The sequence below is a fragment of the Pelophylax lessonae genome, assembly GCF_965119305.1.
Source record: "Pelophylax lessonae genome assembly, chromosome: 3".
In the NCBI taxonomy this organism is placed as follows: domain Eukaryota; kingdom Metazoa; phylum Chordata; class Amphibia; order Anura; family Ranidae; genus Pelophylax; species Pelophylax lessonae.
In genome coordinates this window covers 165,747,880-165,775,529 of record NC_138770.1, presented here as the reverse complement: position 1 = coordinate 165,775,529, position 27,650 = coordinate 165,747,880, and the positions used below count along the sequence as shown (strand labels likewise).

General features: G+C 45.0%; 1 protein-coding gene across 2 annotated transcripts in view; it reads right to left on the bottom strand.

The window, feature by feature from the left end:
* The window catches only part of UGGT1 (UDP-glucose glycoprotein glucosyltransferase 1), a gene marked incomplete at its 5' end in the record, with an annotated part of 158,791 nt that overhangs the window by 79,586 nt on the left and 51,555 nt on the right, over nucleotides 1-27,650 (bottom strand). For both annotated transcript variants that reach the window (XM_082251306.1, XM_082251307.1), the window contains 5 exons: nucleotides 2,677-2,775; nucleotides 4,175-4,295; nucleotides 11,193-11,357; nucleotides 15,190-15,321; nucleotides 19,044-19,179. In XM_082251306.1, the coding sequence (XP_082107432.1) occupies nucleotides 2,677-2,775; nucleotides 4,175-4,295; nucleotides 11,193-11,357; nucleotides 15,190-15,321; nucleotides 19,044-19,179 (653 nt within the window). The remainder of the gene's footprint in view (nucleotides 1-2,676; nucleotides 2,776-4,174; nucleotides 4,296-11,192; nucleotides 11,358-15,189; nucleotides 15,322-19,043; nucleotides 19,180-27,650) is intronic.

Below are 27,650 nucleotides of genomic sequence, written 5' to 3'. Positions count from 1 at the left end.
TCAATTAAAAGTTAACGACACCCCCAGATCAGATCGCATATCGCAGTGCGATCTGAAAGTTCGCACAGAATCGGATCGCACTGGTGTGAACCATGAAATTCGATTCTGCTGCGGACCAAAAAAAGGGTCCCGCGTGAGTTGGGTGTGATTGCGGTGCGAATTCAGCCATACAAACTGTATGGCTAAATTTGCAACGCACAGAGATCGCATGTAATTTTAGGAGCAGTGCGCTCCAAATTACATGCGATCTCTGTGATCGCAGAAATGTAAACCGGCACGAAAGGATAATACCGCTGACACAGGACCCTTTTTTTGGTCCGCAGCAGAATCAGCACTGAGACATGGTTTGTGTCATGGTCATGAAAACAAGAAGGGGTTGCATCTGGATTTCTGCACATTGATCAAGAAATTAGTGGGCAGCCGTAGTAAACTCAAAATACATTTTTTTTTTAAATTTAAATAAAGTATGATTGAGGAAAGAAAAAAAAAATGATGCACTAGTTTTACAAGAGAAGATGAATTCACTATTATAAGCATGGCTTCTGACCATGGACTTTGATGTGAAGAGGACAAAGCGGGCTTTTTTAAATGTGAGGAGGAATTGATCACTACATATCTGCAAAGATGAGAAGTGCAGGATCACAGTGCAGATTGTTTGTATTGTGAAGGTTATTAAATGACATCCTGAACAGAATTGGGGTTTTTAAGCAGAGATGTATAGTAACGAAGTAGAACTACTTAAGTACTGTACTTAAGTACCGAAATGCGGTATCTGTACTTTCCTGGAGTAGAATTTTTTTCTCCTACTTCTACTTTTACTTCACTACATTTTTTCGATGATTTCGATACTTCTACTCCGATATTTTTTTTTTTGTGCTGCATAGTTACTCGTTACTATTATAAAAATTACCACTGCCAGAACAGTAGATGGCAGGTTGCATAAAGCTCAAAAAAATGTGTATAATGTCATTTGTAAATCAGCGCATACGAAAATAAAGGCTGTGTATAATAAAAGCTGCTATACCAAATCTTTCCAATAAAAAGAAAATATGAAACAAACAAATAAATGGTGCTACAGCGCTTAAAGTGCATCAAGAAACTACTAACAAACACAGGTTAATCATTTGAATAAATCATTTGAAATAATAAAAAACAATATAAAGTTCAAACTTTTGACTTCTTTCTTTAATAACTACATAACACAGTACTTGTACTTCTACTTTCAGTACTTGAGTAGAAATTTTTTTTCAAAACTACTGGTACTTTTTACTTTTAGTACTTAAGTAGCAAATTTTTTGAAAAAACTACTTGCAATACTTAAGTAAAAAAAATGTTGAATACTTTAGTACTTCTACTTAAGTAACTTTTTCTGCGAGCACTTCCACTTCTACTTAAGTCACTTTTTGATCGAGCACTTGTACTTTTACTCAAGTAGAAATTTTGAGTACTTTATACAAGTCTGTTTTTAAGTGGTATCGCTGCTAAAACCAATAGCACAGACCACTATAAATACAGAAGAGTACAGTGACCTGCACACATTTATAAACCACTATGGTCCTTCCAGTAAATCTTACATTTCAATGTGTAGAAAGATAATCACTATAACAAATGATGTTGTGTATGATTCTCGTCCTCATATTTGTAAAGGATCTGGAATAATAAGCAGATGTATTATTCCCTTTGGATAAATCATGTAACTATGGATGAACGATAGATACTGTGTCACTTCTTTGAAGGCATGAAGTGGACAGAGGATTTCTGAGGACAGTTCAAAACTGGCTCAATGACAGCTGGCTCTAATTCCAAACACTTTTTACCAGACACAACAGCAAACTGCTAGAAATATAGAAGCAGCTATTTCTAAATTGTTTTTGAAGGTGTGTGATCCATGATTACCTAATCATTCCTTCCAAACTTGGGAGAGTCTTTAGAGCGGAGTTCCACCCAAAAGTGGAACTTCTACTTTAAGGCCTCCTGACCCCCCCCGACATGTCACATTTGGCATGTCATTTTTTCTGGGGGGAGCGGGTACCTAGATTTGACAGGTACCTGCTCCCACTTCAGCTCCGGCCGCCTAGGTGGCTCGAGCTGAAGTTCTCCACTCCCCCTCCCTGCAATCCTCTGGGACACGTCACAGGTTCCAGAAGATTGCCTGTCAACTAAGTGAAGCCGCAAGCTGTCACAGCCAGGTGCTCTCACCAGAGATCCCAGCACTGCGGAAAGAAGAGGGGGAGAAGAGGAAGCGAATTGAGGCATCCGCCAACCGCATCGCTGGACCGTGGGACAGGTGAGTGTGTGTTTATTAGAAGTCAGCAGCTACACTTTTTGTAGCTGCTGACTATTAATATACACCAAAACGGGTGGAACTCCGCTTTGACTATAAACAATCATGCGCATGTCGGAGTGCACCTCTACAAGATTAGTACATACTTTTGGGTCACTTACTAATTAGATGATCACCCTATAGCATGTACTTCCTAAAATAAGTCAAAGAGCACAGTCCATATACTTCCATCCATTTCAAATTCCCTTTAAAAGCCTGCACAAGCGTATTGCAACAAGTGTTATAACAACATAAGTTTACCCCCCCCCCCCCCCCCTGCACAATGTGTGAAAAATCTTTTGATGAACACACAGACACACTGTACCTATGAGACGATTACTGATTTTGCTTACCTTTCTTAGTGAGGTAGTTCATACTATTGGCTATGGCCGCACTCTTATCACTGGAGTCCAGCACACTGAATCTAGCATAATCGTCCACAAAGAAATTATCTACCAGGGGGAAAAAAGGGAAAACAGTTAGTTGTGAAGTGAACACCAGTCAGCATAGCCAATCTAAACGTGTGGGCCAGAAGTACATTAACTTATAACTGCAAGCAAAGCTGCTGATGTGATTGTGTCTTGGAACAAGATGGTGAATTCCTTAGTGACAACCAGCACATGCAAGCTTTGGAAAGAAATGCTAAAAGACAGAAGTCCTCCGGCATAAGGGAAAATTCATGTGCCTGCTCAGCATTCAATCCTTTTTCTTTAACCTGGAGAGTAATTCCATCACTGCATGTGCACCCCAGCCTGGTCAAGAGATGGAAGCAGTGTACATGCTGTGACAATACTCTTTTTCTCTACAGAAGAGGAACAGTATGAAGCTACTAACAGATATTTACAAAAGTTAGAAAATCTCCATTAAATAATAAAGACACACAATATCACCCCCTAGGAAAAAAAAGATTCTTCTTGGGTCCCCCGCCAGCACTCCAGGCCCCTCTTTTTTATTTAGTGCTCAAGCGGCTTTCCCGGGGGGCACCCGGCTCACTAACCCCCCCTCCCCGATCCCCCGCTCCCGTGCCAAAGCTTTTGATTGACAGCAGCGGGAATCAATGGCTCCTGCTGCTATCACTCTATTCAAAGAGGTGAGCGACAGCGGCTGGAGCTGCTGCACTCGTGCAAATTGCTAGATCAGACTCAGGTAAAAAAAAAAAAAGGGGGAGGTCAGGGGGAGAGCTGCAGCACAGAAGGCCCCTTTCCCACATACGGACCGTTCGTCTGTTTTTCATCCATCCATTGACAGATGAAAAACAGACATTAATGCATTCCAATGGAAAAACGAATGACAACGGATGATCATCCTTTTACATCCGTTTTCATCCGCTTCTGTCAACGTCCATTTTACAACCCCTTTAACTATTAAAAAATAAAATAAATAAAAAAAAACCTTCAAGAAACATAACAAAAAACAAATGTGTATAACAAAAAAACGGGCAGACTCAATGGACTACTCAGTCTTTTTTGCCGCTTTTCTATGTTTCTGTGTCTAGGATTGCCAAAAGCGGCCCAATACCATATTAGGTAACGATTTCCTTCTTTTACCATACTGGTTTTCCATAATTTTGTCCAACACCTGTACAGTTATTATTCCTGCCATTATTTCATAAATGTTCCCATACGTACTAAATTGTATCTATTTTGCTTAGTGAGTTTAGAATCTTCTGCCATCCCAATAGCCTCTCAGGTTAGGTTTGTTATACTGTATATCCAAGTACAATAACAAATCCTCTCTGAGATCCAGAATCTGCACGTATTCTAGGGTAAATATCATAACAGAGATACAGAACAGAAATCCTGGAAAACATAACAACAATACAAACAAGCAAACATTATAAAGTTGATTTACTTATAGCAGTCAGGTCCAGGTACTGACGCTCCACCTCTAGTATCCTCAGATTAATTCGAGGAACAACGTTAGGCTGATTCATAAGATAATCCACAACATCCTGATCGTTTGCCAATTCTCCCTGTGAATAATAACAAGCAATCATGGAACTTGCATCAAAACATCTGTCATACCTACACATATCACATACATTTTTGCTATGTTGTCATGCCAAGACAGTAATGGCAAGAACGACAGCTATACTAGTGTATTTAAAATAAGACTTGCATGCTATTAAAGCATTTGGTAAAGGGGTTTAAAGGCAGGACATTTTTTTATCTTAATGCATTCCCTGCATTAAAGTGGTTGTAAACATTGGATTTTTTTTAAAAATAACAAACATGTTATACTTACCTGCTCTGTGCAATCGTTTTGCACAGAGCAGCTCAGATCTTCTTCTGGTGTGCCCCGCTGGCTCTCCAGGCCCCTCATCTTCATTGGGTGCACCCACAGACAGCCGCTTTGCCTGGGGGCACCCGTGTGGGTTCACTCCAGAGTCCGGCTGCTGCATCTATTGAAGCAGACAGCGGGATATGGCCCTGCCCTTCTCCTCCCTTCTCACATCTTTGGACTGACAGCACAGGAGCCAATGGCTTCTGCTGCTAATAATATGTCCTATGAGGAAAGAGACAGCGGCTGGAGCCCGAGCTCTTGCGCATTACTAAATCGGATCGGACTCAGGTAACAAAAAGGCGGCGGGGGGGAAGCTGCAGGCTATAACCCCTGTTAGATTTTTTTTCGCCATCTGTGTCCCATTGCAGAGATTTCGCTTTACTTCCTGTCCCATAGCCAAACAAGAAGTGAGAAGAGATCCCTGAAAATAAGCAAATTCCTTTAGGACCCCCAGGCCACCAGAACTAGTATCCCCATTAGTAGATTTCTAGGCTATTACTTTTTTGGGGACAACCCGAAATTTGGGATTTTCTTTTACTTTCACTTTCAATGATAATCAGGACAAATACAGAGGGTGAATCTCCCTAACGGGGACATAAGCAGAAATAAAAACTGACAGGGGTTCTAACCCCTCTCTACGCTATCTAAAACTAAAACAAAAAGTTTTGCCTTTAGTTTATTCTTTAAGGTGAAAAGCCTTAAAGCAGAACTCCAGCTTTTCTGCCCCAAAACAGATGCATTGTGCATGTAAATGAATCACAACCCAACTGTCATTCTCTCTGTATCTTACGTTATTTAGCTGTAAAAAGCAAAATTGTGTGTCTGATGTCACTCCTCCTCCCGGCTGAATTTCAAATTTCTCTGACTTCCTGTTTCTTTCCTTTACCGGTCCTTATACTACATGTCCCATCATGCTTTTAGCCTCCATAGTTTTAGGGTAGGCTATGGGAGTAACTTGTAGCAGTTCTGGAAGTTGATGTGGGGTGCTCCTAGGGTTGCTGTGGGTGTTTCTGGGCCTTCATGGGGGTGGTGAAAGGGGAGTTTTGGATTTTTGTAGTGAACAGAGTGCAGTGCTGTACAGTAGGAAGTGTAACCCTACAAACCATCTCTTGGACAAGAAATGTGCCATTTCACCTATAAAGGGCACACAGATATAAGACTGATCACATGACATGATCATGGGTTTTTTCTGCTCTGATCTTATTCTTATTAATAGAAAAACCGCAAATTTTCTTTGTTGAAGTCATGATTTGTAATGTGTATATAGTGTTTGCACGCACAAAACACACAAAACTCAGTTTAGTTCTAGTTCACACTGGTGCGATGTGGGAAACCCTGCGATTCAGTGTCAGTTCCCGCATCGCACCTGAATCGCACACTGGTTCACACTGCCATCTGCAAACCGTTAATATAAAGTTAATGAAACCCCCAGATTGGTTCGCAGATCACAGTGGGAACTGTCAATGGCACATGAATTGGATCACATAGGTATGAACACCCATGCGGTCCGGTTTCAGTGCAGACCGAAAAAGGGTCCTGCACCATTCTGGTGCGAATGCGATGCAATTTCAGCCATACAGTTTGTATGGCTGAATTTGCATCTCACAGACATTACATGTGACCTGCACAGCAATGCGGTCTGAATTTGTATAAGTGTGAACCCAGCCTGAGTCACACAAAAATCTTTGATTGTTGTAAAGTGTATGTGTAGTCACCAAACACACTGCATTCTCACACATTACCTTTACTCATTATACTCAGTCTATGCAGGGTCTACCTTCTCCCTTATTTAGTTTGTCCATCTAAAGATTGCCTTATATTATAGAAAACTATATTATATAATCAGGCCTGGGACAAGGAAGGTAAGGGTTGGGCAGAAGAGGCATGAGCCCCAGAAGCAGAAGAATAATGTGTGGGGCAGTGTGTCCATCACAAGCACAGTGACACAGCAGGGCTGTCAGTGTCAGTTGGCTGCCGAAGTCTGCATTGATGATGCGCAAATCATCATTATTGCAGACTATCAATACAGCATGTTCCCCAGTGGCATAGGTGTTCCGAGTGCTGGGGCACTGATTTCTTCAGTCCTGGCCTGCTCTACTAGCAGGTGTGACATTAAAGGCTTTTTTTTTTTTTAAATACCAAACATGTTATACTTACCTGCTCAGTGAAGTTGTTTTGCACGGAGCAGACCCAGTTCTCCTCTTCACGGGTCCCTCACTGGTGCTTCTGGCCCCTCCCTTCTGCCAAGTGCCCCCCAGAGCCAGCAGCTTGACATGGGGGCACCCATGCAGGCTTGTTCCTGAGCCAGGGCTCTGTGTGTCCAGTGATATACAGAGCGGCAGCTCGGCCCACGTCCCCTCTCTCCTCATTGGCTGTGACTGATATTGCCAATGGCTCCCACTGCTGTCTCAGGCAATGAGGAGGGAGAGTCGCTGGAGAGCCAAGGCCCTCATGCAACATCGCTGGATCAACATGGCGGCGATCCCGCAGCTCTACAAATACAGGGGATACAGGAGAGAGTTAAAAGACTACCTAGGGGAAGGGATGTCTTTAGGTTGCTGTGCAAGCAGGAGGTCTTCTGGATTTTCCATTTGAGAACACGGATGCCCAATGGGCTAAATTTTGACTGGGATCTCACCCATTTTTATGGTTGACCTCCCCTTGGAGAGAATATTTTTTCCTCAGCTAGACGTCTGCAGTCTATTAGTGCCTACTTCTTTTTTTGCCTTCCTGTTTTATTTTTTTCCCTCAGCTAATAGTCTGTGGTCTATTAGTGCCCGCTTTCGTTTTTTTTTCCAGCTTCACGCCTGCAATCTGTTAGAGCCTACTTCCTTTTTTTCCTTCAGCTGGTCGTCTGCAGTCTATTAGTGCCTACTTCCCCTTTTCACCTCAACTAGTCATCTGTGGTCTTTGTGCCTACTTTCTTTTTTCCAGGTGGCTGCCTGCAGTCTATTAATGCTTACTTCCCTTTTGTTTCCATAAGCTAGTCGCCTGCAGTCTATTAGTACCTATGTGAGCCACTGGCTCCTCCTGCTGTCAGTCAAATCCTGTGAGCGAGCCCACATTTCCGCTCCTATAGCAAGTGTTTTGCTGTGGTGGTGCACTCAGAAGAGGAGGACCCTAGAGTGCCAATAGGGGACCCCAGAAGAGGAGGTTCAGGGCTGCTCTGTGCAATATTATTAAACAATGCTGAAGATGTTTTACGAGTCTGTGATAGCCAGCGCTCTCCTGTGCATTGACATGCTGGGGAAAAAGGCTTAGGGTGGCTGACACCAACAGACTCAACAAAGGGATTCACGAGGCCAGTGATCTTGTTGGATTGGAGTTGAAGTCTTTGCTCAAAGTACGTTCAATCTCGGACAACTACTCCCACCCAACCCTGTGAGGGCTAGAGGCGAAGATTTAAATATGGCTTATAATTTTAATGTAGTTTTTCTAGTATGTTGGTATTATGCTAATAATTAGTTGGGGTAATGCAAGAGAAAGTGGTGTATTATTTGCACTTTGTTGTTGAGTTTGACTTTGTTATTTTTAATCTATGTTATTTATTCTATGTTAGTGGAAATTTTGAGTGTGGTATGCGTTGCAATAATTTCCCTTTGGCCCCTTTCACACAGGCGGTGCACCCGGCGGACTCCGTTTTGCTCAGTGGGGATCAATTTGCCGATCCGTGCTGAGCAAGCGGATGACAGCTCTGTCTCCGCTTACTTTCCAGAGATGGAGCTGTCAGAGCCCCGCTCTCCTCTATGGGAGATCGGATGAAAACGGACCGCCTGATCCTATCTATTCCGATCCTACAGACGGATGGAGAATAAGGTTTCCATCCGTCCGGATTTCATTGACATGATCGGATCAGATAGCAGCAGGTGTCTCCGCTGACATCCGCTGCTCCATAGGGCTGCATGGAGCATCCAATCAGGTCCGCCTGAAAAACTGACAGCCGGACCGGATCAGAAAGCCCGTATGAAAGGGGCCTTTCACACATGCTCTCCTTCGTTTGCCCATTTTTCATCCATCCGTTGATGGATGAAAAACGGACTTTAATGCATCTCCATGGAAAAACAGATGTAAATGGATCATCCATTTACATCAGTTTACATCCGCATCAGTTTTTTTAAACTGACCAAAGCTTTATTTTTCTTCCGTTAAAAAAAGGGATCTGACGAAAAACGGATGTAAACTGACAAACAGTCAGTGTTTCATCTGTTTTTGCAATGGTAGTGGATGTAAAAAAAAAAAAAAAAACTGATGACCACTGATGAAAAACGTATGAATACTTCATCCATTTTGACATGCAATTGTTTTCTGTTGCAATTTTTTCTTTTACCAAAAATATGTAGCAGAAAACAAATTGGCCTAAAATGATGAAGAATTTTGATTTTTCAATTTGTTTTTTTTTTTCGTTTTTTCTGGGAAAGGTATATAGCAGAATGTGAAAAATATTGTTTTTTTTTTTTTTCAGAATTGTTGCTCTTTTTTGTTTATAGTGCAAAAAATAAAAATTGCACAGGTGATCAAATACCACCAAAAGAAAGTTCTATTTGTGGGGGGAAAAAAAAAAAAAACAACATCAATTTTATTTTGGTACAGTGTTGCAAGACCACGCAATTTTCCGGTAAAGTAATGCGGTGCCGAATTGCTAAAAATGGCCTGGTCATTAAGGGGGCAAATCCTTCCGGTCCAGAAGTGGTTAAATATGGTCACTGGTACAATCCAAAAGTATATTAAGAGTCCGAAACAATGGTCTATCTACCATATAGTCTGAATGACATGTACTTTGAGCAGGGAGGCAAAATACAAATCTCCCTCTAGTCTAGTAGCTAATCTACAAGTCTCTCTAAATATAATGCAAAGCAAAAAAAAAAAAAAAAAAGAAGAGCAAGTAAGTTTTAAAAGTTTATCAAAAGGCACATATTATAAAAACTCTTAATATCTACAATCTGAAAATACACTATATTTCTCCATTAACAAGATGGTAAAAAGGGCAAGGATAATGAGCAGTTATCCACAGACAGAACAATGATTTCTGACTAATGTTAGGTGCTATTGCACTTGCTTTAAGGTCAGTATTAATATCCTTATTAAATTCTGAGCAATTATCTTGACATCTACTGCCTATTAAAACATGACTGCATGCTTCTCAAATGAGAGAAGGCAATAATTTAAAGGTCCACTACGGGGGAAATTTTTGTATTTTGGTAACGTTTTGTGTGTAACACCTGTAGTGATAGCATTCTGTATATTTTACTTTACATGCTGTCCAACACAAGTGACAATTATAGGGATTGGGACAAATCATTTTACACCACTGGGTGTACTTACAGTGGTCAGCTTATACATAATGCTCTCCTGCTATAGGGACTGTCTCGTGCTGCCATATATTTGTTTTTAACATCATAATGAGCCGCCTGTCTCTTCCCGGTACTGGGAGCAGGTCCCCAATAATGTGGTGCCTGATCTGGAACATGCGCAGGCAGAGATTTACATGTTTACATGTTGTTCTATGAATAGTTCTATGAAAAGTAATGTCTCCTGGGATAATGACTTTCCACTCTAGAACAATATGTAAACAGACACGGCCCCCGATCTTTGTCTGCGCATGTCCGAGATCTGGGGTTGCATCTATTTAAATGAATTGTGGAAGCGAATGCCTTCTGGGATATGTAAGGTCAGTGTCGCAGAAGGCTATAGGAGGAGAATGAAACATCATTCATGCTTAGGCTACAATGGAAGCAGAGAGCTGATAGAATAGAAAAAAACAAAAAATTATGTAATTCAACTATAGAGAAATTGTGTTATTTAAAGTGAAGGTTAGTTTAAAGCTCGGTTTTAATTTGTTTGACACTTAAAGTTCCACCCGTTTTTGTGTTTATTAGAGGCAGCAGCTACAAAAATGTGTAGCTGCTGACTTTTAATAAACACACACTCTCCTGTCCCATGGTCCAGCTATGCGACCGGTATGAGCCTCGGTTCACTCCCTCTTCTTCCAGCGGCGCCGGCATCTCTAGTGTGGGCACCCGGCTGTAAAAGCTTGCGGCATCACAACAGGGTGTGCACTGCGCATACACGAGTCACGCTGCGCATCCTGAGTGGACGGGCAATCTCCTGGGACCTCTGCCGTGTCCCAGAAGATTGCAGGGAGAGAGGGGGAGAAAACAACTTCCGCTTGAGCCACCTAGGTGGCCCGAGCGGAAATGGGAGTGGGTACCTTTCAAACCTTGGTACCCGCTCCCCCTCAAAAAAAATGGCATGCCAAATGTGGCATTTCAGGGGGTCAGGAGGCCTTAAAGAGGAAGTTCCATTTTTGAATAGAAGTCCGCTCTAAAGCCCATTTAAAAGTATCCCTCTAGGACTGCCCTGTCCAGAGGGTTACAACACTGCTATTCAATTTCACAGCAGAAAGAACAACATTGTCACTCTGGACACTCTGGAGACTCTGGTCTCATGTTAGGATCAACTGCTAGGTTATATATGTCATTATATGTAATATATACATCAAATTGTAATTTTTTATTTTCCATTTAGTTCCATTTTAACTACGTCTGGATTAGGTAATAGAGATTAGCTGGTAGCTATATTGTCTCACCAAATAGACAGCTTTCTGGAAGAAGGTTGTTGTCTCGAGAATTTTTTGCATTGTTGCAGTCTCTAGTTCATCAGGATCCAACTGGTCTTTAGAGAACGGTACACCATTGAAGAGAACCACAGGCAGTGGAGACAAACCTGTCTGCAAGAAATATTCCTTCCCCTCCTGAAATACAATAGCGCAGTTCAAAAAAAGCCAACAAATTCTGAACTACAGGGTTCATACACATTTTTACCAATAAAATTCCATGACTTTTCCATGACTTTTCCATGACTTCACGTAAATATTCATGACCTAAAGTTTCATGAAATGTCTATGTATACACGTTAAATAAGAAGAAAATCCATGTCACACCCAGCATATTTTTACTAAAATAAATGACAATCTTTGTAGTGTACAGTACCTCTGCAGTTAGGGTTTCGTTTCTGGATACAGCGCGACTCAAAATGGTCCCTTGTTTTACAGTGGATGAGATGGAAGCACCACTGCAGCAGCTCGGAGCGGGTGTCACTTCAGGCGCACGGGTGAAAAAGCTGAGAACTCTGATGTAGGGGGGACTCTGGTGACCAGAGACCACTTTCCACAGAGTGAATGCACTAAGGAAGGGAGGGGGGGTCCTGATATAAGGAGGAACCTTTATAACAGTGCCCCCTTACATCAGTGACCCCCCCCCCCCTCAGACTGGCTGGGCAGCACTGTCACTGACCTCCTCTTAGGTGCACAATGCTCTGGTTTTATTCTGTAGTCTCCTCTCTGCGGACATGGTACAGGAGATTTTCAAAGGCTGCGGACATGGTACAGGAGGTGGTCAGAGGCTGCGGACATGGTACAGGAGGTGGTCAGAGGCTGTGGACATGGTACAGGAGGTGGTCAGAGGCTGTGGACATGGTACAGGAGGTGGTCAGAAGCTGCGGACATGGTAGAAGAGATGGTCAGAGACTGCGGACATGATACAGAGGATGGTCAGAGACTGCGGACATGGTAGAAGAGATGGTCAGAGACTGCGGACATGGTAGAAGAGATGGTCAGAGACTGCGGACATGGTAGAAGAGATGGTCAAAGACTGCGGACATGGTAGAAGAGATGGTCAAAGACTGCGGACATGGTAGAAGAGATGGTCAGAGACTGCGGACATGGTAGAAGAGATGGTCAGAGACTGCGGACATGGTAGAAGAGATGGTCAGAGACTGCGGACATGGTAGAAGAGATGGTCAGAGACTGCGGACATGGTAGAAGAGATGGTCAGAGACTGCGGACATGGTAGAAGAGATGGTCAGAGACTGCGGACATGGTAGAAGAGATGGTCAGAGACTGCGGACATGGTAGAAGAGATGGTCAGAGACTGCGGACATGGTAGAAGAGATGGTCAGAGACTGCGGACATGGTAGAAGAGATGGTCAGAGACTGCGGACATGGTAGAAGAAATGGTCAGAGACTGCAGACATGGTACAGGGGATGGTCAGAGACTGCGGACATGGTACAGGGGATGGTCAGAGACTGCGGACATGGTAGAAGAGATGGTCAGAGACTGCGGACATGGTACAGGGGATAGTCAGAGACTGCGGAAATGGTACAGGGGATAGTCAGAAACTGCGGACATGGTACAGGGGATAGTCAGAGACTGCGGACATGGTACAGGGGATAGTCAGAGACTGCGGACATGATAGAAGATAGAAGAGCAGGAGGGGGGGCCGGAGAGCACAGGGAAAGCAGAGAGCACTGGAGGAGCTGAAGGGCATGGGGGGGGGTAAATAGACAGAATTAAGGGGGGGTTTGGAAAGCATTGCAGGGGGGTTGGAAGGTGCAGGGGAGTGGAGAGCAATGGGGGGGGAGCAGGCAGGGAAAACGGGGATGATTGAGAGCACAGGGGGAGGGAGGAACTGGAGAGCACTGTCTGGGGGGGGGGGGGGGGGGAACAGAAAATCACTGAGGGGGAGCCAGACTAAGAGCACGGAGGGGGCTAAGAGCAGGGGGAGGTAAAGAGCACGGGGGGGGGCTAAAAAAGCACTGGGGGGGGGCTAAAAAAAGCACTGGGGGGGCTAAAAAAGCACTGAGGGGGGGCCAGCAAAGGAAGTTGTATAGGAGGGGGATGGGGCAGCTGCATATAGATGAATTGAACTTTCCATATTCCTAGTGCAGCTTCTGAGAGGAGGAGTAACAACACTCAGCGACATGAGGAATATGAAAGTTCAATTCATCTATATGCAGCTGTACCATCCCATCCCCCTCCTATCCAGCACACGAGACTCCTCACTGACCTTCCTTCTCCCGCTGCCTTCTTCACACAGAGATGCGGCATGGACACCGGCCTGACACCCCGCAGTGATCGCGGCCCCCCCGCCCTGCCAGATGGACACCGGCCTGACACCCCGCAGTGAACGCGGCCCCCCCCGCCCGCCCTGCCCGATGGACACCAGCCTGACACCCCGCAGTGATCGCGCCCCCCCCCGCCCCGCAGCTACGTCCCTCAGAGCAGGACAGTAAATGCACAATTTCTCTGTTTCAGTTTCAGCAGATCAACCCGCCGCAGAGTTCCCAGCCTGTCACGGTCTATTCATATTGAAGAGACCAGTGATTAGGCTTCAGCTGTGCAGTGCACTGCGGCTGATTAATCCGCCAAACCCGAAACAGAGAAAATAGTCCACTTACTGTCCCCCGCTCCCACAGAATACAGGGGGCCCAGAGACAAAAATAAATAGTGTCACAACACTTTTCCATGACTTTTCCAAAACTTAGTAATTTTGCCCATTTTCCATGACTTTTCCAGGCCTGGAAAGTGTAATGTCAAAATCCCATGACTTTTCCAGGATTTTCATGACCGTACGAACCCTGGAACTATCATAATGTATGTTACAAAGAGGGAGACAAACAGCCTAACTCTGTAGATAAAGCAAATGGACATGGTCACAATGTTTCAAAAATTAGACTGGAAAGATGTAAAAAACAAAAAGCATCCAGGAAGAGGCAGTTCCTTTCGCATGAACACCTGGCCAATAATAGAAGTCAAATGGCAATAGTCAGACTTGTTCGACTGACAGCACGACCATAAATTCCCAAATAACCTCTACAACAGTGGTGTGCTGAAAGGCATTACTGAATGCAAGAAGAGCACATCAGCACAGAAACCAGTCAGGATCTGCTCCAGTCAGCTAAAAACAGGAAAATGTTGCCACGGGGGGGGGCACAGGATCATCAAAATAGGTAGAATAATGATTCAAAAATGTTGCTCTGTCTGGCCTGAGCAACATGCAGACAGGGTCAGGATTTGACACACGCGGACATAAACTAATGGATCCATTGTGTCTTGGATAAGGATCCGTGCATAGCTCTGACATGGAGGGGTGAGTCAAACCACTGATCTCCCACACAGACCAGCGGTCCTCAGCTGCAGGTTACAGGTGAGGGAGATGATGCTTCTTTAGTGATCGTAGTTCTTTAACAAACCAACCAATGATTTGCAGGACTTCCTTTTTCACTGCATGCTAAATGTTGTTTGATATTTTTCACAAAGACTTCAGTTGGGCTTTAAAGCGGTTGTAAAGCTCTGCATGTTTTTTTTTTTTTTCTTACCTGCAAGGCAAAGGCATAATGTGCTAGTATGCATCGCATCATGAAACCTATTTGAAAACTAAGCCTTCCAGCGATGTGATGTCATCGCTGGAGATGACTTCCATTTTCACTTGTATTGCTTCCGGGTTCGCGGACTCCACCTCTGTGACTGACCATAGCCGTGATGACATCACTCCCACGCATGCGCATGGGAGCCGCCTGTCACGGCACAGGGCTCTGAAGGAACGGCACAGGTGGCCCTTCTTTCAGAGCGCATACGCCAATGATGTCACTGGCTGCATGTACAGTAAATGTCTCCTAAACCGTGCATGTTTAGGAGATATTTACACTACCTATAGGTAAAATGTAAACATGGAAATGTACTTTCTCTTTAAAACACATAAAACACCTGCCATAAATGCAGACATGCCATAAAGGGTCACCTCACCTTTCTGTACTGGTCATAAGCCGAGTCCCGGCCCAGGATACTGCTCAGTTCCACATAGCGGTACTTTTGTTCCAGAACACTGGTAACATGTTTCACAGTCAGCTTTTCCCCAGCCTGTAACTTGTTGTAGATCTGCAGAACAAGGAACAAAGGTTTAAAAATAAAACCTATAGCTTACAATATTCCCAAACATTAACACCATTGCATCATAAAGATACTTAACCAATAATTCTACTAGTTTTACACCAATTCATAAGGCTAGTTTGTTTTTTATATGAGGATTTTAGTGGACAAGCTTTTATCATTAACAAATATGGTACAAAGCAGCAACAATATCTATTACTAATAGACATAAAAAAAAGTACCATGTTTTAGTAGTTTAGTATATCAAGACTAACAAATGCAGATCTGTAATTCATTAGAAGGAGGGGGGAGACTTGCATCTGCCCTAGGTTACTACAGAATGCTGCAAACTACTAGTATTTGTTCCACTCAATGAAGGTCAAGCCCTTTTCACATTTCATTTTTACATGTTAGTGGTGTTAATTTTCACAACTACATTAAGCTTCTTCACTTATCTGTCCAGGTCCACTCTTTCAAACTTGACTGTCACGAATGGAATTCTCTTTTAGTAGGATTCTGGACGGTGTGTATGTGTTAGTTAGATTTGTCATATACTCATGGTGAGGGGCTTCAGGATGTATCGCAATGTGGAAAAAAACTTTGTTTTCTCAGAATCTCAATAAGCTCTGATGTGGGTCATTGAGCCTGGAGGCTTTGTAGAGCTTTGAGTGGAAGCCTTGCTTTGCTAGATCATCATCTTACCTGGCAGCCAGTCCTCATGATTAGTCTCAGCTGTGCACGGGCCTTATATTTTAATATATACACACACACACTGCTGAACACTAAAAAAAAGTATATAGTATACATAAAGAACTGCCTTTTTCTTTATTAAGCATGCCAAATTGGTGTTTCTGGAGCAATTTAGAGTCACTGTATGAGTTGTTTCTATATCCTCTTCAGCAAACAGCCATATCAGGGAAGAAAAAATGTCTTCTTCATCTTTTTATCAAAGGCTAGCCTGACTAAGGCCAACATGGTTATTTTAAGGAAACCATACAGAGAAAAAACACAAACATCCTTTTTCAAGATATCCAAAAAACGCAAGATGGACTCAGCTGGTCTTCAATGCTATCTCTGAGACTCTGCCTCATCTTATCCTGATCAGTGGTGGTCTTCATGACATATTTCCTTTAAAGGGGAGGTCGGGGGAAAAAAAAAAAAAAAAAACATGCAGTACATCTCTGCAATACATTCACTTCTCCCCATGTTTTATCATTTTAAAGTCCCTGCAAGTACAAAAAAAAACACCTAATGGTTTGACAGAAATGCAATTCTGAGCTCCTGTCGTAAGCTGACAACACACAGTATTTTTTGGAGACTTTTTGGTGTCAGCACTGTCCAGCTGTCTTTTGCTAAACTACTCAAACCCATCCACTATGCAAGGAGAAAAAGGGTGCCAGGTCAATGTGAGTAACAGGCTAGCAGAAACTGATAGCATTAGCAGGCTCCAAAAGCCCCACTGCTAAGGATCGGAATGCCAGATGAAGAAGTAGCCCTTAACATGAACCAGGACCCGTCAGGTAAAGCTAGCTGGAACCAGCGGTGTCAAAACGGCTCACACATGCCACTGCAGGCTACAGCTGTGACAGGACGAGACACACACACTAGGAAGGAGGTGGCCCGAAATGCGTTTCTGAGGCTCTGCCTTCTCCTTTAGCCAGCCTGAAGGCCCCTGTTTTACCATCACCTTCCAGCAGATAATGGTCTACATGCTTTTTTGCTAGTGTCTGTCTGGTAATCTTTACATATATATATATATATATATATATATATACACATATACATACATACACACAGTATATATATATATATATATACATATATATACACACACACACACACACACACACACACACGCACATACACACACACACACACGCACACATACTAACCATCTTATGCCAGTGAGTGCTGACCCACTTACTTCTGGTTGGTGAATTGGTTTTCCATCCACTATGCTATTATCTACAACATAAACACTAACCATTCTGTAGTCCCAAGATAACTAGGAGTGTTAATTAGACTCCTTGAGAAAACTCTGAATTTCTGACATGGTAAAATATTTTTGGTACTTACAGTGGGGAAAATAATTATTTGATACCCTGCTGATTTTGTAAGTTTGCCCGCTTACAAAGAAATGAAGGGTCTATTGTTTTTATCATAGGTTCATTTTAAAAAATAGAATACAAATGTTATAAACGGAGTTGCAGTTCAGTGAATAAAAAAAGTATTAATCACAAATGGAAGAAATACAAAATAACCATCAATCAGTCTGGAGCTCCATGCATGATTTCACCTCATGGGTTAAGGATGATCAAAAATTAGAAAAGTGAGGGATCAACCCAGAACTACATGGGAGGACCCTGTGACTGATCTCAAGGCAGTTTAGACAACAGTCACCAAAAAATACACTGCCATGGATTGAAATCCTGCAGCGCCCACAAGGTCCCGCTCCTCAAGAATGCACATGTACAGGCCTGTCAGAAGTTTGCCAATGAACATCTAAATGATTGAGAGAAGGATTGGGAGAAAGTGCTGTTGTCAGTTGAGACCAAAAATTAGCTCTTTGGCATTAACTGGACTCGCTGTGTTTGGAGGAAGAAAAATGCTGATTGTGACTCTAAGAACAGCATCCGTACAGTCAAGCATGGAAGTGGAAACATTATGCTTTGGGGCTGTTTCTCTGCTAAAGGTACAAGCCAACTTTGCCGCATTGTGGGGCCAATGGATGGGAGTCATGTATTGTAAAATCTTGGATGAGAGCCTTCTTCCCTCAGCCAGAACACTGAAAATGGGTCGTGGATGGGTCTTCCAGTATGACAATGACCCAAAAAAAATACCGGCTAGGCAACAAAGGATTGGCTCAAGAAGAAGCACATTAAGGTAATGGAGTGGCCTAGCCAGTCTCCAGACCTTCATCCTATAGAAAACTTGTGAAAGACTCATTTTACTCACTGAACTGCAACTCAATTTATAACATTTGTATCATGTTTTTCTGGATTTTTGGTTGATATTCTGTCTCTATTTAAAATTAACCTATAATGAAAATGATTGACCCTTAATTTCTTTCTAAGTGTGCAAACTTACAAAATCTGCAGGGGATCAAATAATTATTTTCCCCACTGTATATAATAAAAATGTTTCAATGCTATATTTAACAGACCAAAAGATAGCAAATATAAGAAGTCCATTGGTAGGGTTTACATAAATCTTACTATTGTGTAGAATTGAGATCCGTGTATTTTAAATTCCTACAATTGTTCATTTACAAATACCTCCTGTATGTGTATCAGTATTTTAATTTTCTCACCTTTCCAATCTCCTTTAAATGCATAAAATATTTTAAAAAGTAACAACATATAATTTAGCTACCACATGAATTGATACATGTAGCAAAATGTAAATACTTTCTTAGCCAGCTTTCTTTTATGGATCCCATAGGATACAAACTGTGAGGAACAGCATCACTATGTAATATTTCATTTTTATGCTGCTCTTAATAAAAAAAGCTTGGGCAGCATAGTGACTGTTATAAGAGCCTTTATTATTGGCAGAAATCATTACATACTTAGAATTATGTTCACAGTGCTCCCCTTTTAAAAGTGCATTAAAGCAGAGGACAAGTATAAAGCTGAAATGTTAGCCATGATTCGACATTAATGTGACTGTATTTCTGCTTGAGAAAAAAAGAAAAGCTGATTGATGTTCCTTTTATGCTTCCAGCCACCTACCGATATAACGATCTGAAAAGCATGATAATTATCTTCTTCATCAGCCACATAGTTGAAAGTCCTTAGCAGAGCAACACCTGCGTCCTCAAAACCATCAACCTCATCAGCTTGATTCACTACGAACACCAAACCGATCCTGAAAGACAGTGTCCTCTGCTGGTCAAAATGCAAACTACATTCAAATACAGCACAAGACTTTTACAACTTACGCTAAAAACCTAAGAAATATCTACACGTTACTGAATGTACATGTTTCCTTAATGGATTTAACTGACAGATTATGTTTAAATAAATAAGCATTTGATATTTTTTACAAATACCTATAGAAGATAAAAATAGCTTTGGAGTATGTGCAAATCAACTCTCTTAAGAGGAACTGTTGTCTTTTTTCAGATTTCCATGTGCAAGGGATATGTTTAACATAAGTCATCATAACAAAGAGTGCTGATTCATTGTTGATGGAGCAGACATATCCGCTCACTACACAAGCAGAGCTTAACCACTTCAATACCGGATACTTTACCCCGTTCCTGCCCAGGCCAATTTTGGGCTCTCAGCACTGTCACACTTTGAATGACAATTAGGCCGTCATCCAACACTGTACCCCCGTATCAAATGTTTTCATGCAAATAGAGCTTTCTTTCAGTGGTATTTAATCACCGCTGGGTTTTTTATTTTTTTGCTCAAAAAATGAAAAAAAGACTGAAAAGCCTGGAAAAAAAAACCTTTGTTTCAGTTATAAAATTTAGCAAATAATCTTTCTTCATAAATTTAGGCCAAAATGTACATTTCTTTGGTGAACATATCCCAATCAATGGGAAGATCCATCTACAACCCATCTTCTATGTATATTATTTAGTCTGTAGGAAAGTTATAGAGTCCATAAACTATGGCACATATATCTGAAAATCGATTAATCCTTATGTACTGATGGCCTGTGATCTCATTTCCTGAGGCATGAAAATGCCAGAACAGTATAACGGAATTTTTGTAAAATCTTACCTGTAAAATTCCTTTCTCTGAGTCCTCCGACAGTCGCCGCCTCTTCATATTCGTCACATATGGGGTATTAGACTTTGCTCCGAAGGAGTAGCTAGGCCACAGAATATGTTAACATTAAAGCTTTTAACATATCCCACCCTCAAGGGGTGGTCCCCTCAGTCAATACCCTCCTACTTCCTGCAACCATATCTCAGTTTTAGTGGAATAGCAGTAGAGTATACAACCAAACCCCAAAAGAGGGGCGGGGGCGGCGACTGTCGGAGGACTCAGAGAAAGGAATTTTACAGGTAAGATTTTACAAAAATTCCGTTTTCTCTTACGTCCTCCGACAGTCGCCGCCTCTTCATATTCGTCACATATGGGGACGTCCCAAAGCAGTGCAAACACGAGGGGTGGGAAACGCATCCGCGCCGAAAAGGCAACGCAGTCTCCGCATCAAAGAAAGGAACCTTACCAAAGGAAGGAAACCAGCTGGGCAACAGGAAAAACAAGTGCTCAACAGGAGCAACAACCCAGGAAAAGACAAATAACCAGGGGATAAAAAACTTATCCCAACAGCCAGAGGTCCCCAACAAGGGACCCTAGGGAATTGCCGCACTAAGAACCTTGCGGCCAAAGGAAGCATCCGCCGATGCCTGAACATCTACTTTGTAGAATTTTGTGAAAGTGTGCACGATCGACCAAGTCGCCGCCTTACACACCTGGGCTACAGAAGCCCCATGACGACAGGCCCAAGACGTACTCAGAGATCTAGTAGAATGCGCCTTCACAGGCACAGGGGGAACCTTCCCCTGCAAGGCATAGGCCTGTTCAATGGTCTGCCTGATCCATTTGGCGATGGTAGAGGCCGACGCCGCCATGTCCTCCCGAGGACCCTCTGGAAGAACAAACAAGGAGTCCGTCTTTCGAAAAGACTCAGTCGATTTAAGGTAAACCCTTATCGCCCGAACAACATCCAGAGAATGTAATCTCACCTCCTTTGGATGTTTAGGCTTCGCGCACAGCGAAGGCAAGACAATATCCTCATTAAGATGGAATTCCGAAACTCGTTTCGGAAGAAAAGAAGGATTAGGTCGCAAGACCACCTTATCCAAATGAACAACCAGATACGGAGACTTGCAGGACAAAGCCGCCAGCTCCGACACTCTGCGAGCCGAAGTGATCGCCACCAAAAAGGCGACCTTTTTGGACAACATAGACAACGAGATCTCCCTGATCTGTTCAAAAGGAGCACGTTGCAACACAGACAGAACGAGATTCAAGTCCCAAGGGGGCAAAGGATCCCTCCTAGGAGGAACCAGATGCCGCACACCCTGAACAAAAGTGCCAACCAAGGAGTTGGAAGCCACGGGACGTTGAAACAGAACGGCCAGCGCAGACACCTGACCCTTTATCGTAGCCAGCGCCAAACGCTGATCGACACCCGTTTGAAGGAAGGACAGCACACGGGACACCGAGTACGTGCGGGGTGAAAACCCCCTGGACTCACACCAGGCAAAATAGGCCTTCCAAGTACGGTAATAAACCTTCCCCGAGGAAGACTTCCTCGCGTTGATCAAAGTATGAACGACCTCTGGGGAGAGACCCTTCTCCTTCAGGACCTCGGTCTCAACAGCCAGGCCGTCAAAGCCAGCGACTGTAAAGCAGGATGGTAAATCGGTCCTTGAGACAGGAGATCGTCTCGAAGAGGCAGACGCCACGGGGCGTCGACCGCCAGATTCACGAGGTCTGCGTACCAGGACCGGCGAGGCCAGTCCGGTGCCACAAGAATCACCGTGCTGCGTTCCGAGTGTAACCTGCGAAGGAACCTGGACAGCAACTGAATCGGTGGAAACGCGTACATCAGCCTGTACTGATGCCACGGGGCCACTAACGCGTCCGACGCGTCTGCCCGAGGGTCGCGCGTCCTTGCCACGAACCTCCTCACCTTGTTGTTGAGACGAGACGCGAACAGGTCCACATCTGGAAGACCCCACTTCGCGCACAACATCTGGAAGACAGCTGGGTGGAGAGACCATTCCCCCTGATCCAGGGTCTGGCGACTCAGATAGTCCGCCTGCCAGTTCTCCAACCCCGGAATGTGAACCGCCGTTATCGCCGGGACATGAGTCTCGGCCCAAGACAGAATGTCGGCCACTTCTCGAGCCGCTCGGGCACTCCTGGTGCCCCCTTGGTGGTTGATGTAGGCCACCGCCGTGGCATTGTCCGTCTGCACCCGAACCGGGCAGCCCTGCAGCCGGTCCGTCCAGCGATGAAGACAGAGATTTATCGCACGCAATTTCAAGAATGTTGATCAGAAGGGAAGACTCCCCCTCCGACCAAGTTCCCTGGGCGGACAGAACGCCCAGAACAACACCCCAGCCCGACAAGCTGGCATCCGTGGTGATCACCGTCCACGAGATAGGACGAAACGACTTGCCCCCGGACACCATCGGGGACTGGAGCCACCACAGAAGGTCTCTTCTGGTGCGATGACTCAACGAGATTTGAAGATCCAGAGATTGAGGTCGCCCGTCCCACATGGACAGGATCTCCGCTTGGAGACCCCGCGCGTGAAACTGGGCGAAGGGAATCGCCTCGAAAGCCGAGACCATCAATCCCAGACATCTCATGCACGTCCGCAGAGACGAGTGCGGAACGTCCCTGAGGGACCTGACTTCCTCCTGAAGAGTTCTGAGTTTGTCTTCCGGCAGGAAGACCTTCGCCTGCACCGAGTCCAGAATCATTCCCAGGTAGGGAAGACGAACCGACGGACTCAGTGTCGACTTTGGAAAATTTATCGTCCAACCAAACTCCTGCAGAGTTTGCATCGTGACAGACAGGTCCTTCTCCAGACCCTGGCTGGTCGCAAACCGAACCAGAATGTCGTCCAGATACCCCAGGACAGAAATGCCCTGGGCCCTCAATAATGCCAGAACCGGTGCAAGCACCTTGGTGAAGACCCACGGAGCCGAGGCGAGACCAAAAGGCAATGCCACGAACTGGTAGTAATCCTCCGCAATGGCAAATCGAAGGAACCTCTGGTGACCCTCGAAAATGGGGATGTGAAGATACGCATCCTTCAAATCGATGGAGGCCATGAATTCCCCCGGAACCAGGGCAGCCACCACCGACCGCAGGGATTCCATGCGGAACTTGCGAACCCGCACAGAGCGGTTCAGAGCCTTCAAGTCCAGAATTGGACGAACCTTGCCCTCCTTTCTGGGCACGGTGAACAGACTGGAATAAAACCCCCGAAACCTGTCCCGATGAGGCACCGGAACTACCACTCCCTGAGCCCTCAGGTCCCGCACCGCCAGGTGCAGGTCCCGTAAACGCTCTGGAGACAGTTGAAGATTTGAGGGAAAAAATCTGCTCTCCGGCCGAGAGAGAAACTCGATCTTGTAACCAGATCGAACGATCTCCTGAACCCATCTGTCCCGCACGCGGGTCAACCAGGGCTGAAGAAAACCGAGCAAGCGTCCCCCCTCCCCAAAACTGGGTGAGGGCGCCCCTTCAGGCCGCACTGTTATGGGCTGCAGATCCGGATTGACCGGACTTCTGTTTTCCAGACCAGGGCTTCTTCTGAGAGCCTTGACCTTTGAACGGTTTGCCCTTGTAGTGCGACCGAAAGGCACGAAAGGACCCCTGAGGGGGCCGAAAATTTGCATGCTTCTTCCCAGAAGCCCCCTTAGCCTTGGGGAAATGGGGCAAGAGAGTGCTCTTACCTCCGGTGATCCCCTTAATCAACACATCCAAGGACTCCCCAAAAAGGCGAGACCCATCATAAGGCAGATTGGCTAAGGTCTTACGTGAAGACTGGTCCACCGACCAACATTTCAACCAAACCAGGCGGCGAGACAACACCGCCACGCTGTGCACACGTGCAGCCAACGGGACTAGGTCCAAGTCCGCATCACACAGATACATGACACCCTGGTGGATTTGATCCACCATATCCAGGGTCGCCGGCGAGGCCGAATCGGCCACTAGGACGCGCCTAAGCATCTGCGTCCAACTTGCGACCGCCTGGGCCGCTATGAGAGAGGCAAACAGAGCCTTAAGCATAGAACCCGTAACAGAATAAGTATGACGGGCAAGAGACTCCAATCTCCTATCCGTGGCATCACGGAACACAGGGGAATCCTCTGCAGGAATCGCAGTGGATTTGTTTAAAACCGCAATTGCGTGATCCACTGGGGGTGGCACACACCACCGTTCATCAGTGGAAGGCGAGAAAGGATAGCGCAGCTTGAACCTACTTGGTACAGCAAAAGGTTTGCGTAGATTGCGCCATTGTTCCTTAACAGCGCGCTGAAAATCATCATTGCAGGGAAAAACCTGCGGCGTCCTGCGTTTTCTCTGCGTCCCATAAGCCGCCAAGGCAGCGGGGGGACACACTTCATCCTGCAAACGCAGCGTTTGTTTTATGGAAGCAATCAATTCATCCATGATTGCAAGCTCTTCAGGCGAGCCAGGGGGAGAATTATCAACCCCTTCAACTTCAGCCTCCACCTCGGACCCCACTAGATCCAGGGAGGAGCGGGACCCCCATAAGGAGGCCCCCGCCATAACAACCCCATCACCTTCACCCTCAGAATCAGAGGAAAGAGCAACTCTGGGTCTTTTAGTAGATTGAGCAGCCACCAGCATCTGCACCTGAGCAGCAAGGCCAGCCACAATAGTGGCTAAATCCCCCCCTGGGGGGGAAACAGCGGTCCCCTGGCTTTCCACCAAGGCGGTAGGAAATTTGCCCTCCTGAGAATCCATTGCCCCTATAACAAATGCCGGATAATAAAGGGTTAACTGCCCCTTTAACAAGCGCGGCGAGCGCAGCCCACCGCACCTCACACAAGCACAATGAGACCCCCACAGGGACAATAAAACTGACACAGGCAATGGATAGGAAGGATATAACCTGAGGAGACCCTCGCCGCTGCTGCTGCCTCGATCGGTGTTCCTGGAGAAGAGGAAGTGATGCTGCCAGGGCGCTCTATGAAAGCCTATGGGAGGCTACAAAAAAAATGGCCGCCATGCATGTAGAACATGCGGCCGGAGCGAGTGTAGGCAAAATGGCGCCGTTTGGCGCCGAAACCGCCGCTCCACAGTACAGTAATGCACACATGTCTGTATATAAAAAAACATGTCAGATCGCCGCAGCGATCGCTGTATAATGCCCAAACATGCCACAAAACATGCCCTACAGCACACAGCTTCTCACACTGACAAGGCTGACACACACAGTGTCACACAGCTCCCCCCCCCCCCCTTGCAGCCCACAGCATGCAGCCGAGAGATAGGGAGACAAACAGTGTGAATAGAGGCAGGTTACACAGTCCCAGACTGACACCCCCCCAGACAGACAGGTCCCCACATAAATACACTTACCTCACAGTGGCGTGGGGGACCCGCACAGGCGAACAAGCCGCTGCACATGAGGCAGGGAGAGTCGCATACAAGACGCACAGAATGGTGGTTAAGAAACCGCACAGCGTCCAGTGAGGTAGCCACCTCACCAATCATCCCTGCACCGAACAGGGATGGGTCGTTCACTGTGCCAGGAGCGTTACCTGGCTGAACGCTCGATGGCAGGCTGGGAAGCCACTGACCCACGACCTGCGACCAGGGGGATCAGCCCGAGACCCAGCCCGCATGATCCTTTTCATCCGAAGAACTAATTAATGCTGACAAAAAGAACAGCTAAGTAAAGGTAGAGAGAAAACTCAAACAAAAAATCAAAAAAGAAGAAAGAGTCTGGGGCACAAAGCCCCAGCACAGAGAGAGCCAGCCACTCCTGACAAGCTAGACATTAAAACTGAGATATGGTTGCAGAAAGTAGGAGGGTATTGACTGAGGGGACCACCCCTTGAGGGTGGGATATGTTAAAAGCTTTAATGTTAACATATTCTGTTGCCTAGCTACTCCTTCGGAGCAAAGTCTAATACCCCATATGTGACGAATATGAAGAGGCGGCGACTGTCGGAGGACGTAAGAGAAAAAGTATTTTTGAAGTTGAAATTTTTTGTCACAATTACATTTTAAATTTTTTTTTCACATTTAAATTTTTTTTACATACTGTGCAGTACAGCTTCATCATATAACAAAAAAAAGAATACATTACAATTTTCCTTTTTTTTTTTTTTACACAGGGACCGGAGCATTACAGTGTTACCATAGAAACACTGTACTATTCTGGTGATGTGATTTTTTTTTTAATGCACTATGGTTGCTTAGAACTGTGAATTATACAGTTCTAAGCAACCATTTTTTCTGAATGAAAACTATTCATTCCGTGTTTACTATTGTTATTAGCTGTGATTGGCCACAGCTAATCACATGGTTCAGATGGGCCGTGATTGCCCATCTTTACCATGTGATCACTGTGACCAGTCACAGAGCTTATCACAACAGTACACCATGAAAGGCATGAATCAAAGCCTTTCATTGTATACAGCTGTCATGTGATCTGCTGAGATTGGCTACAGCAATCACATGGTACAGGCAGTGGACACTGCGGGTGAAAGATCGTGCCATAGCGTGGTCAGTGGGCGCACACACGGCACGATCCTGAGAGGATATCATGTCATGTCCTCCCAGAAAAATAGTGCTCTCGCCTGGCCGTCATATTACAATAGTGGTTAAAGTGGTTGTAAAGGTAGAAGATTTTTACCTTAATGCATTCTATGCATCCAGCAACCCCCCTCAGCCCCTCCTTATACTTACCTAAAATCTGATCTTGATCCAGCACTGTGCCCGAGTACAGCTCTCTCTGCGAGCTCTCTCTTTTTCCTCACTTTACATGGAGTCAGCAGCAAGAGCCATTAGCTCACAACTTGTGAGGAAGAGAGCGGAGGGTGGAGCCGAGCCAATCGGCTTGCTATGGGGGCACTCTGCAGGGGAGAGGAGCCCGGAGCACCTGCCGGGGACCCCAGAAGAAGAGGATGCTCTATGCAAAAACCATTACACAGAGCAAGTAAATATGACGTTTATTATTTTTAAAAAATGGGATTTTTTACTTACCGTAAAATCCATTTCTCTGATGTTCATTGATGGACACAGCTCCTGATTCTTCTTAACCATTGGGTTATAATGCCCCCTACAGGAGGACACTAGACAGGAAAAAGCTTGACTATGCCTATGGGCAGTCCGAGGGCGTATTCACACACTCTAAGCTATAGGCACTCAATTTTGTTACAAGCAGTGTCAGAAGAAAGCCAACTCCACAGAGGGGTGGGTGCTGTGTCTGTCAATGAACATCAGAGAAACTGATTTTGCGGCCAAAAGAAGCATCCGCAGATGCCAACATATCCACTGTATAAAAACTTTGTGAAAGTGTGCACAAACGACCAGGCGGCCGCCTTGCACACCTGCTTCACTGATGCATGATGATGAAAAGCCCAGGAGGTACTAGGCGCCCTTATAGAGTGCGCCTTGACAGGGTAAGGAGGAACCTGACCCTTCATGGAATAGGCCTGAACCACCAGGGGAAGCGGACAACCCTATATGAGGTCCGTCCGTGAGCACAATAGAGAGTCTGGCATCCTAAAAGACTCCGTAGTTGCCAGGTACACACTAATTGCCTGGACCACATCCAAGGCATGAAAGGCAATTTCCTTCCGATGTTTA